The sequence below is a fragment of the Rhipicephalus microplus genome, chromosome 1, assembly GCF_043290135.1.
Source record: "Rhipicephalus microplus isolate Deutch F79 chromosome 1, USDA_Rmic, whole genome shotgun sequence".
NCBI lineage: Eukaryota > Metazoa > Arthropoda > Arachnida > Ixodida > Ixodidae > Rhipicephalus > Rhipicephalus microplus.
In genome coordinates, this window is record NC_134700.1 from 137,389,053 (window position 1) to 137,408,811 (window position 19,759).

The 19,759-nt window shown below is 44.6% G+C and overlaps 1 protein-coding gene across 1 annotated transcript in view; it reads right to left on the reverse strand.

Annotated features, from left to right (window-relative positions):
• The window catches only part of LOC119177846 (rifampicin phosphotransferase), a 117,468-nt gene that overhangs the window by 47,688 nt on the left and 50,021 nt on the right, over window positions 1-19,759 (reverse strand). The window contains exons 18-24 of the mRNA XM_075867303.1: window positions 19,207-19,324; window positions 8,239-8,339; window positions 7,392-7,463; window positions 7,225-7,331; window positions 7,007-7,079; window positions 5,517-5,621; window positions 1,073-1,231 (exon numbers count right to left, since the gene is read on the reverse strand). Of these exons, the coding sequence (XP_075723418.1) occupies window positions 1,073-1,231; window positions 5,517-5,621; window positions 7,007-7,079; window positions 7,225-7,331; window positions 7,392-7,463; window positions 8,239-8,339; window positions 19,207-19,324 (735 nt within the window). The remainder of the gene's footprint in view (window positions 1-1,072; window positions 1,232-5,516; window positions 5,622-7,006; window positions 7,080-7,224; window positions 7,332-7,391; window positions 7,464-8,238; window positions 8,340-19,206; window positions 19,325-19,759) is intronic.

The following is a 19,759-nucleotide window of genomic DNA, read 5'->3' on the forward strand; positions in this document are numbered from 1 at the left end:
CAAATCCAGAAGCTATAGCGAATGCCTTCATTAATTATTTCAAATCTTAGTTCCTACCGATAACAGCATCACCTCTTCATTTTACGAGTGCAGCAAGCTACCAGCTATTCCTAATCTTGAATTGAGCTTCTCTGAAGTGCATACTCTAATAATATTTGTGCATACTCTAATAATATTTTTTAAGTTACGAAACACTCTGGCCTAGACGGTATGCCAAATATATTTCCAAAATAGGACTCAGCATGGTGGGCTAATTATTTTACCGTAACATTTAAAAACTGTAAATCTTTGGTACAGTTCCCCAACTGTGGCCAGTATTATAGGTCAATATCTACGCTTTCTACACAAGCTCCACACCTTTGGAGCATATAATTAACAAATACTACTTAGAATACCAAAAATCAAACCGCATATTTTTCCATTCACAGCACGTCTTTTGTGCTGGGTACTGCTTGAATTTACACACAGCATTGTTGCTTTCTTTAACGACAAAAGACATATTTGGCCATATTTATTGAATATTTTAAAGATTTTTGCAGGGTTTGCCATGGTGAACTTTTAGGTTCTTCACAATATTTTTGCAGCAAAGAACTCGCTGATTGTATAGCCGATTACTTGCGATCGTGCTGAAAATTTTGTACGTTTAACCATGCGAAGTCATCTGACGTTTAGATCACATCAGGGGTGGCTTTAGGCTCAGTGCTTGGACAGCTTTCGTTCATTATTTATATAAATGACGTAGCCGAGATTATAAGCCACACCCAAAATAGACTTGAAATGTATGAAGATCACTGTGTTATCTATAAAACCATCTCAAACACTCAAGATCAAGATGCGCTCATTACTATTTTATCTTCATTTTGTTATAGGAGTGAAACATAGCGATTGTCTACTAACTGCAAAAATACCGTAGTCATTACCTTTTCTATTAAAAATGGTCTCTTCATTATAAATATTGTTACGGTTGAAATAAAGGATATGTGCATTTATTTACAGGGTGAGGATGAAGTTCGGCAGTCGTGGTAAAGATAGAGTCCTCATTATACCGTTAATATGTTCAGTTTGGTTTTACCTTCGCAATGAAGAAGAGTTGTACAGGAACCTTCCAGCGAGTAATCTTCCTCATCCGTTTTACGCCGGCTTCCACTTCACTGCTTGCATCACGTCCCAGAATGCTGTACATGATCGACTTTTCCATCAGATTTCCGTCGTTTCCTGTCTTCCGCAGGCCCTGAAATATTCAGTTTAGAATCTCTTGCATGTTCATTCCTCAACGTTGAGTACCTTGGCCATGCCGAGCTATAATTAGGAGCCCTGCAACACTATTTTAAATAGTCATAGAACGGACTCACTAAAAGAGGTCATTTTCCTACGAATTCATCACCACCCAATTTTAGGAATTGGTCCTCTGTGTCGTCGTTCTGTTCTCGCGCTATAACTATCGTCATGTCATACGAACTAGCCCAAGCTGCCACACTTCTGTGCTGTACGTTTGGAGTTAAAAGATTCGTCGCACGCTGCATTTGCGTTCTCTCTTGAGCACTTGAAACCTTAAGCGCTTATCAACGTTTCACGCACGCGTGGGGAAGTCACGTCCTCCCGTAATTGTTCCAATAACTGCCAAGCACGCTACGTTCAAATCACCCAATGGCTTATACTATAGGCTTGGGACGTGGTGATTTTCAGACAGTAGCGTCATTTGTCGAAAGAACAGAGAGCGATTTTGAGCTGATTTTAATCATTCATAATTAATGCCAGGTCGTGTACTGCGCTATGATATTCGGCACGTGAGTTCTCGGGAGCCTCGACTATGATAGGCAGTGTTTTCTAACCATGCTCAACAGGCGTTGCCGGGCGCCTTTATAGCAAGCTTAGCATGAAGAAGCTTGCATTCATCTCCGTTACCCTAAGTTTAGGGGGAGAGAGAGAGGGAATATTGGAAAGGCAAGGACTAGTCTACGTCCAGTTTTCTAGCCTATACATGGGAAGGCGAATAAGGCAGTAAAAGAGAGAGAAGAAGAGGCACACTTCAGAACACACACAAAGCGACACCTATCACAGGCGGTAACTCATCTCTGTTGTCTTCAAGTACTCCAGGAAAGCTCTTGTGGCTTTCTAGGCTGAAGTGTAGTGTGCGCAATCTCCCGAGTGTTAAGTTTAGAGAAAAGATGATCCTTTTTATCAGTTGAATGAGCTAGGCTGAATTTTTTTGCTTTTAAACCTGCTTTTGTATGGTGGTGTTTTTTTTTTGGCAAAGTATTGCAGCGCATAAGCCATTGTAAGTCATTGCTACAAGTTCTTCATCTTCGGAGCGACAAATCACTGTTAAAAGCTTTCTTGCAAATTCTTAGAATTGATTTCTTTTGTCAGCGGCGAGATTATATAGCTGTTAGACATAAATTAATGCGCCCAGCTAACTTTATTGGCAGTCTGTGTGAAAAACGGGCAGTAAGTAAACCTTCGTTGACTACTTGGATACTGCCAGATGTCCAGTGCAGTTGCCTGTTTGCCGATAATTATCATATGCTTCAACAGCTCCCGATGAGAAATACAAAGGTTGGAGGTCCATGAGGGCTAAAAATGTGTTTCTGGCTATCAAAATTTTTTATGTATGCATGCGCGACGTCAACACTATTGTGATTACCTACACCATCATTTCTACTTAATGGCACCAGCGTTCGAAAAAGTTCATCATTGTTGCGACATGGTACGCTAGTAATAAAAATCACATTTGGGAAATTTCGTTCTCTTTTCAGCGCATTGTTTGTCCTCCACACCTCGTCTATTTATTAGTGGTACACAATAGGCTATATTATAAGAAGAACATTTAAGGCTAATTTGAATGCGCTTCTTTTTTCAGTTATGTGTTTTATATTCTTGCCGTTTAACATGAAAGTGTTTTAGGCCGGAGCCCAACAAGGCTGTAGAGAGGTATTTCCGACACGGAAATCACTTCGAAAATGCGAATGACCAGAAGACAAAGAAAAACTTTGGCCAACAGCCATCAAACTTATGACTTCTGGGTCCATGATAACAGCTGCCCGGCACGCTATTCACTGCACCATGGATTTTTTTATTATTATTACCGGTACACTGACATCACATGCACGCCAACGACAGCGAACATTTGCAATGACACACAATTCTACAACAATGTAAAGATAACAAACAAAACATAAAACACGACCAAGTTTTCTTAAAAGTTCTAAAGGTATGTCACAGGTTACACCCAGGCCAGCCAGTTTGGAACAAAGTCTTGTAGTTTGAGCACATGGGAAGGCGAATAAGGCAGTAAAAGAGAGAGAACAAGAGGCACACTTCAGAACACACACAGAGCGACACCTATGACAGGCGGTGACTCATCTCTGTTGTCTTCAAGTACTCCAGGAAAGCTCGTGTGGCTTTCCTGCAGGGCTTCATATATGTACCGAACAACGGTCTTGCAGGTAACTTGTCAGGGTCACAGTAATATTCGACAATTTTCGCCCATCATGAACAGTGAAGGCCGAGAAGCATAATTACTTCAAAAGGTATTCTATCCTCATCTTCTATCAGTAAAAACGTGATCTCTAGTAGAAGCAGTAGAAATTCCTTTTCAGCGTTGTCTGTAAAACAACCAAAGTACACCACTTCCCAACAGTGCAAAAATACGTGATCTGTTTTGAAAATCAGTGAGCTCTTTCAAGCCTTGGAACATCTTGTTTGCTATGGCTTAACAGTTAGCCCTCTTTTGTTCACCCTGTACACTGAGTTCATGTTTGTCAATTATACATAATGACAGCATTTGCAATTTTAGGCTAATGGAAGCTGAGGTGAAGGTATGGGCATGCGATGATCACTTCACTGTATGTTGTGCATCGAAAGAAAGTGTGCAAGAGACAATAAGCGTTGTCCAAAATTTTGACCAAATAACCAGAATCAAAGTGAACCGGGGGAAAAGTTTGAGCTGTGGCACGTTGAATGGTTATCACTCCCAGAAACTTTTTTTCAACATTAGGGGATATACAAGTTCCGCATTGTACCTTAGTGTAGGCCTTCAATATAATAAAGGCAGTGATAAATATCGGAAGGACGAAGTACATGAAGTCCGAGAATCAACATGGCGCTGGGACGCCACTTGTTTCTCAATGATTGCTAGGACCACTGTTTAAAATATATTTTTATGAGCAATTTTTGGAATGTTATGCAAGCACTGAGTAGTACATGAATGCATGTGCAACATCTTAAGAAAATATTTGCTGTTTTGGTATAAAAAAGTGCAATAGAACGAATTTTTTATGCGAGTTAAAAAAAGAAACTCAGCTCTCCGTAATTCTTTGTGTGACAGCTAGTTCATCACTTATTTCTTCATTGAGTACATTCGAAAATTCTTTTTCGTGAACAGTGTGCCAGTTACGCCTTCGCTGCGTGATTCAAAAACATTGTTGTTTCCACCACAAAAATACCTGGAGCCACACGAGGCTTTTTCGAGGACGTTACGCACAGTGTCCGTTTCCTCTGAGTAATGTTTTCAAATCAATAGCGTCGTTGGCAACCCGAACTAAACTCTATGAAGATATATGTGACACAATCTTTAAAATATCTATGTATAGCTCAATACATCGTGGATGCGAATGAAAGGACGTACTCGCAAAAGTTAGAAAAATACAGGTTCACTCTGGGGCAACAAAAACGTTTTTAATTACATTCAGACACTTTACCAGTACGAACCGTCTTGAAAGAGTGGGGCTTATGTATGCCATGGGGTTCTCATCGTGTTGCCTGAAGAAAACTGCGCACACATCACTTGCTTTGTGCGCTTTAAATCTACACCTTTTATATCGACCACTGTCCTCTTACACCGTTCTCTGTAAAGTTACCTATCCAAGTTTCAGCAACAAACTTATAGCTCAAACACCAGCAAGATAAAGAGTCACTCGTTAAAAAGTATGAATATTAACAAGCCACCAGGCGTTCTCTCGGGTACCTTTGTCAAAGTTCTTTGCCATTGCTATGAAATTCTGCGTGTTTACACTTCACATGCCATGGTGAAAAGGTGAACAGTATGCCAAAATGTTGCGAAACTTAATGAAGATTGTCGGTAACTGTCAAAGACACTGCGCTCGTAAAAAGCTTGTTTTTGGGACTCGGTGCTTTAAACTTGTTCTATAATACTCAGCGTCCGGAGGCACCGGCAGGCATTTGCTAATTCTTACTTCTTCAGCAATCGGGAATTCTATGGCAATTGTTGTCAATAAATCACCCATTCCGAAACAAAAGACCTTTTCATCTTCTTCAGAAATAGATTTATTTGGCTTCTGTATGTCCGGAGCAGCGTTTATATGAGAACTCACATATTTCACTAATAGTTTTAACTGTTTCATTTATTATGGTGGATCTTTAAAGACCACTTCAAGCACACTACCTGTTCTTACCTTGAAATTCGGCGTAACATTTTTGTTCTAATGAGTTTACGGCAGCTGCATAATCATAACAGGCTTACTTGTTAATTCAGGACTTTTGAGGAGTATACTTACATCAGACAACCAAAGGAAGTAGCAGTAGCGATACATTGGTCCCCACATCGGCATGTATTGAGATGGGTCAGGACTGCTAGCTTGCACAAACTTTACGCAATCAGCCTGCAATAAGTAACAGTCTCAAACCACAAACCCAAAAGATTGAACAGCTTGCATGTCATCACTTTGTTTTCTGAAAACCTGACAGAAAAGAAACGCTCGTGCCTCCTGCACACTACGCTTTTATAGTGGTATTGTTTTTGTCTTTTTTTCATTGTGATCGCTATATGAATGTTAATGCACTCCCGCTGTTTGCTGTAATAGGGCGCTTGTTGTATACGCAAGTGCAGGAGGGCATAGTCGGGGAAAACTGCATATAGGGATCAACGTTCTGTGAATCTTGTATATTTTCACTATAGGCGTGTTGTTTAGCTACCTTGGCACAACCACAGCAGTCAAATACTAGCTTATGGTAAAATTAACTCTAATAAACAATATAAAATCTCGTCATCACATATCACGGCGGCAGAACAAAGCAATATATGCTTGTTTATGCACATATAGTGCTTGGTTGGTCTCCTTCTTAAACACTGCATTGTCAGGAAGAATTTTTTAGGTGCCTATATGACCTCAGTTTACTTAGTGGTAAAACCCCAGCTTGAAAAGTGACTCTGTGCAAGGCAAGACAATCGAATAATGAAAACATATCATGACATAGCCGCAGATTGAAATAAACATATTGTACAGGTTTGCTTTCTTTACCTGTTCTACGGGTATGACAACATTTAATCAAATGCACAGAAAAGATTTCATCGAGAGCCGACCTGTTATGTGAATGCGTGGAGGCACACTAACTGTTAACGGTTTGCAGACATTTTGAAACACAGAATTCTCATCACAAAGACACGACGTTCATGCCCACCCAGCAGTAGTGTTGGCAGAAATTGTTCTTGTCGAAGGGAGGGGCTATATATATATATATATATATATATATATATATATATATATATATATATATATATATATATATATATATGTGTGTGTGTGTGTGTGTGTGTGTGTGTGTGTGTGTGTGTAAACTCGGTAAACCTTGCCTCCCCTCTTCGCCCAATATATAAATATATATATATATATATATATATATATATATATATATATATATATATATATATATATAACAGAAAACAATCCGGGCGAAGAGGGGAGGCGAGGTTTACCAGGCTTTTTCTGGTCTGGTAACTAAAGAAGTATACTTTATTTTCCTTAAATCATGAGTGATGAGGCTGTATCTGGTGCAAAAAATAAAAACAATATGAACCTCATAGCTCAGTGTGACTAAAATGACACCGTAAGATTCTCACAAATTTATCGTCCGTTAACCAAGTGGAGTGATGCTTCTCTAGTTTTCTTGAATATCGCAGGGAACATATTGCGGTGTGACGTATTTTCATTGTAAATGTCAACTAATTGAGCCAACAAAATATTCTAACCTAATTATCGATACGTACCCTGCAGTTGACCTCGAAGGCACATCGAAGCAAAGACATTCCCAGAGGAGACGGTGCTCCCGGCAACACTTCTCTGAAAATAGGAACAAGGAAGTACCAAGAAAAACGGTTTCGCACTGCAATTATTTGGCACGTGGTGACCTTGTAAACTGGCTAGATTTTTTGGAGCGCTCAGTGCTTACGTGCTCCTTCACATTGAGATACTTTTGCATACTCACGAGACGTTTCCTGTGGTCAAAATTTCTTTTGCCGATTTCAGACCATCGTTGAATTCATTGAGCAACTCGCAGTCACTCTCCCTGAGAAATGTTGTGACAGGACGGCACTGCGAGCAACCCCTCATGTATTAGTACGCCCTAAAATAAACGTTGCTCTGTTCTCTTACCTGCAGCATAAAAAAGTTCCCGTTCTGCAGTGCCCACTCAATATCTTGCGGCGTTGTGTAGGTTTGTTCTATCTGTAAGCAGATGAGTACAAAACCCTCTCTTAAGTTTGCTGCTTCATGTTCCATGAGTAACTGCATACTCACGTCTCGATTACCTACTGTGAAATTCTTTTTTGTTCATAATGTAATTGCTGTCGGTTTCATGTCCACCTGACATTTTTGCATAAATACACGCTCAGTAATTTTTAACGCTGGAGCCCTTCTAGGCGAGAGACAGTTGGATCGTATATATTTCTCTCGCTGTCTACCTGGACCCCATATCTAGGTAGGTACACTCGCGCTCGTTTCATTACTTTTGCTCGGTTTATGTCAAAGTTGGCATGCCGTAACAACAACGTATGAACAACATCACTGACAAATTATGGTGTCGTGTCAAGTGCAGGAGTAGCATACGTTTGGAGGCAAAATTACAAACATGTGGTATCGTAGTATTCCTTCGTGCATAACGAACACGAAAAACAGTTCGATGACTGCGACGACAACCATACTGTCCCCATCAAGACACCAATGGAGATAATACCGTCATGCTTGTTTCCTCACCGGTGTATGCAGATGCTAGAATATCTGTGCGTGCATGCACAGTACAGATGTGAAATGGTTGCTATTCCTTCAGACTAAGGTAAGTGGTACTGATTCGTGTTTGAGAGACGTTATAGCAACCTTCAAAGGACGAATGAATGACGCAAGCGACACCACAAAGCACTTTATGTTACACAAATATACTAACACTCCTGCATGCCTCTAACGTGATTTACAGCAGACCTAAAATATAACAACTTATTTTTACCTGTGTACCAATAGCAGCCAAAGCCCGAACGTCTTCTTCTGAGATGCAGGAACGCTGAGCTTTCTCCTCACTCACCGGTACAGTAGCCACGCCGTCACTCTCTGTTGGCAAATGTGAAGCCACATGACACACATATAGTGAACATACTTGAAGAACTCGAATCAAAAGTTAACCTTTGATTACGCTGTAATATTCCATTCTAATATTGCCGTAGAACATAAATGTTCCTTCAGTACTTTACGCAACCACATTAAGTTCAATGGTGACTTCAGGACATAATTTCAGCGTTGTCAAAACGCACCAAACCTTTCAATACGTTTACTCGCATGCACTCGTGCTGGTTTGTAGCGCCAGTATTTTAGAAAAAGTGTCTCATCATATTTTGTTGAATAAGACCACTCGTGGACAGACAGACCTTTTTAAATTCAACTGAAATTGCTATTAGTAGGTCAATAGTTGCTACTGACTTTTGTGCTGTTAGCCACCATTCCCTCGTAAATATTTCTGGTCGGTGACGAGTTGGGCGTCACGTATCGCGAGGTCACTAGACACACACACAACACAAACAGGCTCTCATGAAGTCTGTCAGAGCGAGAGCGTTTTTTTTTTTTGTCTCCCGAAGAAAAATATTTCTTGGGGCAGCCACCTAGGAAAGCCGGATTGTAATTATTCAATCGATACATCAGGTGCGCGACCATAGAAATTATGCAAGTGTGGTCAGAAAAATGCACAACTCCGCGCATATCGCGCTTGGCGTATACGACCAGCTCTGGCCGCACGCTACCGGAACTACTCGCGAAGGCCACTGTGCGAAGAAGAAGAAAGAGAGAGACACTAACTATCCAGACCAACAAACAGAGCTGTGTAAATGCTTGGGTTTGTTTATTTCTAAGGCACCCAAACATGTTCACTTCTAATGTAAAGACGAAAAGCAAGTTGCACTATAAATGGTAAAATCTATAGACTGTTTGCTGGTGTGAACGCATATTGCAATAAGCCTCGCTAATGCTTCAACTCTTTCCTGTTAATCAGCCACAAAAATTAAAGCGTGCAGCATTTCCTCCCTGGACACTTTCGCCTCTAACTATAAAAAAAGCTGTACATGGCATTATTGGGGCAAAGAGAAGAATGTCACAGGCTGCGCTGATGCAGACTACTCTCCTCTTCTTAGCCGAGAACTATGCTCAGCCCTCGCACATTTACACCGACGCCTCAACCACTCAGGAAACTTCCTCTTGTGGACTTTATATCCCTTCTACAAAACAAATGCTATCCTGTCAACTGCAATGGAAGACATCCTCGACAGCAGCAGAACTTCATGGCATCAAAGAAGCTGTCCTCTACATCTTGCGCCAAACGCCGGACCGATGGCTAATTTTCACCGACTACAAAGGAGCACTACAGATATTGTTCAACCTCCTAAAGAAAACAAATTGTCATCCCATTTCGTTCGACATAGCATATCACTGGCGGTGACCATCATAGTACATCACCTGGCGGTGACCGCAGGGAACTCTATCACATTTCAGCGGATACCGGCTCATTGTGGAATTTCCACCAACCAAAAAGCAGATGAAACAGCACGCAAGGGTTTTCGACAGCACAATTACAGACGAACTTATTTCACTAAATTAGATGCAACCCAGATGACCAAAACACTTGTGACTGAAGAAAATAAGAGACGCTAGAACATTCCGACACATCATTATGCCTTCCTTCACTCAATCGACCCCTATCTGAGAACAATATTCTCATTAAAAATTTCTCGCCATCTGCAAACGCTATACTAACGTCTACGTCTAAACAGCGCCTATGTTAACAGCCTACGGTACCGCTTCGGTCAGTCAGCGAGTCCGTATTGCAACATCTGTGCATCCATCGAATCTGTGGAACATATATTGTTTGAGTGCAGAGCGTATGCTGAGGAGCGTGCGCTTTATGAGCATCACATGCATTCCATAACCGAGAGAACTTTCTCTTTTGACTGTTTATTGGGACCTTTAGCCTGCCCCACATTACAAAGGCGTGCTATGAAACTTTTATTTCCGTACTTGGACAGCATCGGTCAGCTAGACAAGCTGTAGCTGTAGCTTGACACCACGAAAAAACTATCAACACACGTCCTCATTGAATGGTTAAAATGTGGCCTTTTTCTTTATTTCTTTCTATTCAATAATCTATATTGTGAGCATTGTTTACGCGTCCCATCTTTTCATCTGTACATACTCATCATCACTAGTCAAGCTTAGGTTGTGTGGCACATACTCGAGACAATAAAAAAGAGTCTTGAGGGTACTGGACCCCGTCTTACAAGTGGTGGAGAGTGCTGCCCGATTCCTGCGTCCTCTCGCGCTCTCGGACAACCCCAGCGTCTTCTAGAACACATCCCTGGAGCTCCGTTCAGGCCGCCGCTTAAACGACCTGGGTTCGGTAATGTCGCAAGCCGACCAGCCCAGCGCAGCAGCTGCGCCACCGCTCCCACCGCCAAGAAACCCTTCTCACCTGGTCACCAGCCCTCAAAAGGATCCTCCGCTGTTCGCAGGGCTTCCAGGTGAGGACGTGGAAGACTGGCTCGAGGAGTATGACCGCGTGAGTCCCGTCAACAACTGGGATGAGCCTGCGAAATTCACCCACGTTGCATTCTACTTGAGCGGCGTCGCAAAAACGTGGTTTTTAAACCACGCTACAGATTTTTTGACATGGCCCGCCTTTACGCGCCAGCTCCGCCAGATTTTCGCCAATCCATCGGTGCGCTCGGATATCGCCAAGAAAAGGCTTGGTGCACATGTTCAACGCCCCGGCGAGTCTTACACTTCTTACATTGAAGATGTTCTCGCCCTTTGCCGCCGCATCGACAACCATATGGCGGAAAACGACCGTGTGCGCCACCTGCTAAAAGGCATAGCGACTATTGCTTTTAATGCGCTTGTGGTGCAGAATCCCCAGACCATAGCCGATGTTGCAGCTACCTGTCAGCGCCTCGAGAAGCTTCAAACCACTCGGGGGCAACCTGATATGCCTGATCTCAGCTCGAGTCAAGACACAACAGAGCTGCGTGCATTGATCTGCTCTATCATCCGCGAGGAACTTCATGCACAAGCTTCACCTCGCCCCCTTGATATCCGAACGACGCCACCTGCTACTAGTTTACGCGACGTCGTGAGGGAGGAACTGGCATTGATCACAGGTACACCAGTTCTGAGTTCACATCCTGTGCCCATTCCAAGTTATGCTCACGTTGCTGCAATGACACCTGCGCCCCAGCAAAGACTGGCCTCGATGACAATCTCACCAGTTCCGAGCTCATATCCTGTGGCCTTGCCAACTTATGCTAAAGTTGCTGCTAGGACACCTGCACCCCAGCAAAGCCCAATGCAGCTACCAGCGGCCGAATCGCATGGTTCGCTCAACTTACTCGCACCGCGACCACCTTCCCAGCCTTACAACGACTGGCGCACTTCGCGGCCGACTTGTTTCTATTGCGGCATCCGCGGTCACATTTCGAGATTTTGCCGACGCCGTCAGCGGGACGAAAGACGAAGCTACGATAACTTTGAACGGGACGACTTCTACCCCACTGGACCACCCTATCGCCGACTGTGTCAGAACAGCACACGTCGGTCGCCGTCTCCGCAAAACTTTGGCTCAGTTGGCAGTTCTCGTTTCTCACGTCGTCGGTCACCTTCACCGATGCGGCGTTCCTCTTCTCCTCTCCGACCTTCTACTTCAATTCCTGACCGCCAACTGGAAAACTAACCAGTGCAGCTTTGGGCGGGAAAACTTCATCTTTTGAATTGCGTCAAACTCCTCCGGACCGCCCATCGAATGTTTTATTAGTGTACGTTGAAGGTATACAGACAGAGGCACTGGTAGACACAGGCGCATCACTTTCCGTAATTCGTGCAGACTTTTGTCCCCGCTTGAAAAAAGTTAGGACGCCATACGATGGCCCTCCCCTTCGTTGCGCAGATGGAGTCCCTATTCAGCCTTCAAGTGTTTGCACAGTCCGCATTTTCATAGATGGCATCCTTCACCACATTCAGTTTCTTGTACTTCCTTGGTGCACTCACACAGTAGTTTTAAGATGGGACTTTCTTTCTTGGGCATCAGCTTTCATATCGTGTCGTCAGCGAGTAATTGAAATGTCAGCTAATGAGAGTTCATCCGATGTCGATCCATACAGCTTCCATTTCGTTGCTGCCGCTGATTGTTTTATTTCACCAGGAGATGAACAAATTCTCACGATCACTTCGGATACTATAGTTAACGGTGACGTGTTCATAGCCCCATCAGTACGCTCCAAACCAGCGGAGCTTACCATAGCACCCGGCCTTGTGCGGTTTAACGACAGTAAAGCATTGGTCACCGCCTTGAACCAAACTTCATCACCAGTGATGCTGCCCCAAGGCACTGCTGTGAGCTGCTTCGCTGACAGCGAGCCTTTCTCGCTGGTTCCCCTTCACCCAGAATCAACGCCTTTGTCTGCTACAACTGATATGAAGGCTACCACAGTTGCTTTAAATGACACCATAAGTCCTCACCTCACTGCCGAGCAAAAGAGAGACCTCTTAGACCTCTCCAAAAGCACAGCCTTTTGTTTGACATAAATTCCAAAGTTCTGGGCCGCATCTCCGTTGCAGAGCAGAGCATCGAAACCGAAGGCAGCTCAATTGCACGCCGCCGCTTATACCGTCAGTTTTCGGTGGAACGGCAAATCATTGAGGAAAACGTGACCGACATGCTCAAACGGGATATTATTCGACCTTCATCTATCTCTTGGTCGTCTCCTGTGGTGTTGGTCCAGAAAAAGGATGGCTCTGTCCGCTCTCTTGTGTCGATTACAGAGCGCTCAATAATATCACGAAAAAAGACGTATATTCGTTGCCACGCACAGATGATGCCCTGGACTCCCTACAAGGCGCAGAATATTTCTCCAGCCACGACCTCCGGTCCGGGTAACGGCAAATACCTATGCGCGAAGCAGACAAGGAGAAAACAGCGTTTGCGACGCCTGACGGGCTTTACAAATTTAACATCATGCCTTTTGGCTTATGCAACGCTCCAGCAACATTCGAGCGCATGATAGATACCATCTTACGTGGTCTCAAATGGAAAACGTGTTTATGTTACTCAGACGACATCTTAATTTATTCTTTTACTTTTCCTCAGCACCTTAAGCGTTTGGATGAAGTTCTAACGTGCATTTCGAACGCTGGTCTACAGCTCAATACAAAGAAGTGTCACTTCGCCAGCACAAGCATCAAAGTATTGGGTCACCTTGTCAGCGAAAATGGCGCTCGACCCGACCCCGACAAGGTTGCTGCCGTAATTAGTTTTCCACGTCCGGGCAATCAAAAACAATTGCGAAGTTTTGTGGGCCTGGCGTCTTACTTCCGCCGCTTCATCCATCACTTTGCTGTTATTGCGGGGCCGTTACACAAGCTTCTGACGTCAGGAACTGCTTTCACGTGGACTGACGAGTGCGAGTGTGCTTTCCAAGCCCTTAAGCCTGCTTTGATATCAGAACTCGTCCTCCGTCACTTCGGTGAGAGCGCACGCACTTTCCTGCACACAGATGCCAGTGGCCACGGAATCGGTGCTGTCCTCCTCCAGCGCCATGAAACATCACGTGAGCGAGTAGTTGCATATGCCAGCCGAGCACTAACACATGCGGAGCAGAACTACTCGATACCAGAGCAAGAATGTCTCACTGTCGTTTGGGCCATCCAGAAACTTCGACCTTATCTGTATGGACGCCACTTCACTGTGATCACCGACCACCATGCCCTATGCTGGTTGTCCTCGCTGAAGAATTTGTCTGGGCGCCTCGGTCGCTGGATACTGCGTTTGCAAGAGTACACTTTTCACGTTGTGTACAGGTCTGGCAAACAGCATCAGGATGCTGACGCTCTCTCTCGCTGCCCTCTGCCACTTTCATCTTCAACCACGAATCCTCAATGCCCCTCAGGTGATCAAGCGGCTTCCTCTTCACCCACGTTATCACCCCTGGCAGTTGCTGGGTCACTATGTTTAAACAGCAGCGCCCAGTTTGCCGCGTGCCAACGTGACGAACCCTTCTGTAACCGCATCATCGGATACTTGAGTGTCTCGTCTTCTCCACCTAATGCCAGACTACGTCGTCAGCTGCGGCAGTTCAAGCTAGAGAACAACGTCCTGCAGCGCTATACTTACAATGCGGATGGGCATCGGTGGGTGTCAGTACTTCCCCGATCGCTGCGAAAACAAGTTCTCGAAGCATTGCACGACGAACCATCAGCTGGAACCTTAGGATTCCAAAAGACCTACAACCGCGTTAGGAGCCATTTCTTCTGGCCTGGTATTTCTACCTTTGTGGCTAATTATGTCGCTTCTTGCACACTTTGTCAACGCCGGAAACGACCAACTTCAGCTCCTGCTGGGCTATTACAATCCATTCCATGTCCCGATACACCTATGGTCGTTGTCGGAATAGACCTTGTCGGGCCACTTCCCGTAACGCCAGCGGGCCACCGCTGGATCGTCACAGCTGTCGACCACCCCACACAATACGCGAAGACTGCTCCTCTACGCACTAGCTCTGCATCAGACGTTGCCGCCTTCTTTTTAGAAGCCATTGTGTTGCGTCATGGTGCACCTCGCGCGTTGTTGAGTGACCGAGGCAAGGCCTTCCTGTCCACAATTCTCGATGAAATCCTAAAAACTTGTGGCACAGTTCATAAGACCACATCCGCTTATCACCCGCAGACAAATGGCCTGACAGAGCGATTCCACCGGGCTCTAATTGACACGATATCCATGTACATCGGACCGAACCACGATAACTGGGACAAAATCTTGCCGTTCGTAACATTTGCACACAACACCACTGTTCAACAAACCACCGGGTGTTCACCTTTCTTCCTCGTCTATGGTCGTGCACCGACATTCACTATTGACGCCTCTTTCTTCAATGTAACGACAAAAACGTCCACGACTACGCCAGAACATTTCGTTTCCAGGCTCGCTGAGGCACGGCAACGTGCTCAACTCAACACGGAGGCGAGTCAACAAGACCGCAAGCAACGCTATGACAGCTTCCGTCGAGACGTCACTTTCCTTCCTGGAGATGAAGTATTACTTTGAACGCCTGTTCGCACTTCAGGATTGTGTGAAATGTTTCAGTCACGCTTTCTCGGACCTCACGTTATTTCTGAACGGACATTTCCTGTCAATTACCTTGTCACTCCCGTCGAGGGTTCCTCAGACCATCGTTACCATGCCTCTGAGATAGTCCACGTTTCACGTCTTAAACTCTTTGTTCGCCGCACATTTCCTGCCTAAGTCTCGGCCGGGCCGGCCGCTCATGCGCGCGGGGAAAATAAGTGTGAGCATTGCTTATGCGTCCCATCTTTTCATCTGTACATACTCATCATCACTAGTCAAGGTTAGGTTGTGGGGCACATACTCTAGACAATAAAGAAGAGTCTTGAGGGTACTGGACGCCATCTTACAATATTCACAGTTTGTCTTCTTTTTTTGCTCTCTCTCTTCTTACTTGTACTTTCAATCCTCAATCCCCTTCCCCACGCAGAGTAGCCAGTCAGAGAATTTTACATGCCGGCTGAATTCTCTGCATTTCAATAAAGAGTTTCTCTCTCTCTCTCTCTCTCTCTCTCTCTCTCTCTCTCTCTCTCTCTAGTCACGCATTTTTTTCTCCACCCACCCCTTATTCACTATCTACCGAATAAAATTATTCTCGGACTGACCGGTTCGGTGAAAATTTGCTTTTTCCCTGCCTTTGTTCCCGACAAAACGTTTTTCGGTGTTGTGCGATGCTTGAATGCGATCATGGAAGTTTTTTTTAGAGATAACATATTACTTTTAGGCGAATAAGCAGGGATTAGGGGTAAATGTTTGGGTAGTCTTTCGACATCGCACGGAGCTTCTGAAGGCAAATTTTGGCCATCATATAGACGCTGGCGAAAAGAAATTGGCCCCGTATCTGCATTTATTCTGCAAATATCGTCGGAAGACGATAGTATTTCATGTGGAGAGAGTGAACAAAACAGTTATTTGATGTTCTGCGCAAGAAAATCGGTGAATCGTATTCTAGAGGTGCTGCGTTACAGTGCCTCGAGCGTGCAGCGGAGGCGAACGAACGCATCAAGTCACGTCACACGTGAGACATGAGTGCCATCAAACAAAGCGCGTGGCTCTGAGACGGGTGTGCGTGCCCGTCTCAGAGCTGATAAGGTGTGGAACGCAAGGTGACGGGTAGGTTCCACCACCTTCTTGTTTTACCAAAGCGTTGGAAACACTTTCCTTTTCGTGCAAGCGTTGCATGTTCAGCGCAGCGTGATAAGCGCTACGGTCCTTAAGATTACCTATGTGTGCCTTTGCTAGTAAAAGGCACACATGCAGAAAATATACGTGTTGTTATGGTGCCCCATACGTGTGCAATAATTGTTTTTCATTCGACAATCGCGGAAGTATTAACGCTGAACCTTGAGCAACATTGGTGGGCGCTGTGGATGGGGTCGGCCGTTTCAAGTACCCAATGCTGTTAAGAGCGGACAAACAGACAAATGTACAGACAGACAGACCAAAATTTTTGCGTTGAAGGTCCTCAAGAAAAACTATCGTCTTTAAAATTCACAATCCCAAGGATGCCATGCACGATGGCCCGAGCTTCTCGGGCAGACGAGTTTGCTTCGAGCTTGGTCTTCCGCGGCCATGGTATGAAGGCAGTGCTGAGTGCGCGATAGCAGCGTTGATAAAAATGGCTTCAAGAACGCGCGTGGCGTTAGAAACGCACGTGGGGCATTTGCGGTGGTTATCGAAGAAACACCGTGTGCGAACACGTCAGCGTCGCCACTCAGTCAACATTTTAACAGGGCAGCGACGCCAGCGTCATTGCCGCGCTATCTTTTTGCCAACTCAACACGCGCCTCCCACGGCCATGTTCGTGGGCGTTTCTCCTTTTTTGGACAAGTTCTTCTGTTCCACCTGCAGCATGGAAATTTGCACTCTCGAAGGCAGCAGGGGTGCACACGCAGCACTCTTGTGCTGCTCGTTTCGCTCTATCAAATATTGCAGATAAATGTAAGGAAGGTGGTCACCAGGGGCGCTCGCATCATGCCGGCAACGCGGCTGTGATTGGCAACGTGGTGAGCGCGGTGAAATTGAATGCAAAACATAGTAGCCGCGTGGTGATATCACTTTTACTTTTGAGTGCGCGTGTGCATAGTCTGCGCGATAAAGCTGATAAATTAATCGTGCCGCTCGGCAAGAGCAAACATGGTGGGCGTACCCGATTTTCGCCGTTCGCGTCTGTCAATCAAACTGATTGGCGCGTGAACTCGGCTACAAACTCGCTGATTCTGAGAAGGCGCGAGTTCAACTTGGGACTGAGATGGCGCGAGTTCAACTCGGGACTGAGATGGCGCGATGGTGCGTTTGATGCGGTGAACGCTAAGCGGCAGCTTCTTTGCATATAAAATAATTTGGCCAGATTACGCTACTTGTGGAAGGCTGGAGCCATGGAGAAGCTTGTGAAAACCTAGCTTTTTGCAGCTTTTTAAGTTGGTCGTCTGCTCATGTGCGTGATCGGTTTCGAGTGAAGACCGCATCAGCTCTGTCTTAAGTTTCATCGAACTAATTTACTGAGGCCTAATGACCATTACACTGAGCAGTCTTGCCTTCAATGATAAGGCTTCATATAAAAAGTAATTATCCCAGGTGCAATTAGCAATACCCTGATCAGTATGAAGCTTTTAAACGTAATCCTGACTAGCACGATACCAATTATCATCATATTAGTAAGCTCTGATTAGCATGGTTTCACTTCGTGTGCTCATAATTAACATAGCAGTAATCAGCAAAGTTTTGTTAGCGCATCAACTAGCGTGCCTTGGTTAGCCCGGTTCTAGCTTTACTTGGCTTCATCAGCACGGTCTTCCTAAATTGTAGCGTAATTACCTCGACCTTATCATGGCTTGGCGTAATTAGATTAACAATAGCATGTCCTGGCGTAACAAGCAAAGCACACCATCCAGCTAAAGAGCTAAATAGCCAGCCGCACGTGCATGGCTGCTAGCGGGTGAGGAAAACAACGACGACGTGCACCGGCCGAGCAGCGCGCTTGAATGTACAGGCTGACACGTGGCCTCAGTAGAATGTACATTCCGACACGTGGCTTCAAATTTAGCTTATTTCGCGATGTAAGAACGCTAGGCTATTATATTACTGATCTAAAAGGGCACCGTGCTGATTATTCTAAAACAAATTTAGTGCAGGCATTAAATGCTTCAAAATGAATATAAACACCCCTGCCTCTAAACATTATCACCCAAAACGTTTCCCCCACTTTTACTGCATGGGTGCACTTCTGCACTTATTGGAACGACCAAAATATGAAAGAAGATACCTCTGGTTTGAAAACACTGCCCAACTTAACCGACCATCCTTGACACGATGATTGGTTCCATCTTAACCAATAAAACCCAGCATGCTGAGGGGTGGATTTGACATTTTCGTCCTGTTGGTTCGTACATAAGGGGGCTTCGCCAGAGCTCGAGAATATCCCCATTTTCGCGAAACTCGGCCGATTCTGCATAGCGCCCCAAGTTGGTTGAAACGTTGACTGATGCAAAAGATTTTAATAAAACATTACATCTGAGAAACACGCACTGTCACCTCTCTGTTTTTATTGGCCTTCCAATGCCGGAAATCTTCAGCACATGAGGCAATAGTTATCTCGTGTTAGGGAATGTAGCTAACAAGCAGACTCCTTAGGTAGCACCACAGGCAACTGCGTTTGTTTTACCACGCTGGTTTCACACACATTGTAAGCAAACAGGTAACTCTAAAATTTAGGGTTCAGGGGTCACTGCCCTGAATAGATTATACTACTTTTATCGACTCTGTCAACCGGGAGTCAATTAGTACTCTTCCGAATAAATGTGTCAAAAAATCCACGTATACACATGCCTGACGTCGTTGTGTAGAGTGACTTTTGTCCGATTTGACTCGACTGGATGCTGGGATCCTCCAGTCGCCTTTTTTTCAGCACGAACGTGTCTGGCTCTGCAGAGGCCGAAACCACCGACTGCGCAATGTAATCATGGAGCATTCTTAAAAGCTAATCAATAACCCTATCTCCTTCAAATTGAACAAAATTTGCCATTGATCCTTTTTATTTTTATTGTCAACACAACCAAACTTCACTAAAGTGCAAAAAATAAACAAATTGTATATTGCGTAACTAATTTATTTTGTTTTTTTCTTGATGTATATGATACAGTTTGGTTTTAGCTATGTTTTGGACTTATTACAAAACTCTGTCAACTAGGCAATAAAGCAGTTACACTGCTTGAGGGCTGCCCGGCGCACAAAGCAAGAATGATGTTTTCTGTGCTGGGTTTACAATATTTCGTATTCTATACTTAAGCTTGCAACAATGAAACAGCATGTATGGTCATCGATGGTAATCTCGTTCACCTGGTCTGTTACGCAGATTCTAGTACTAGAGCGAGACACTTGC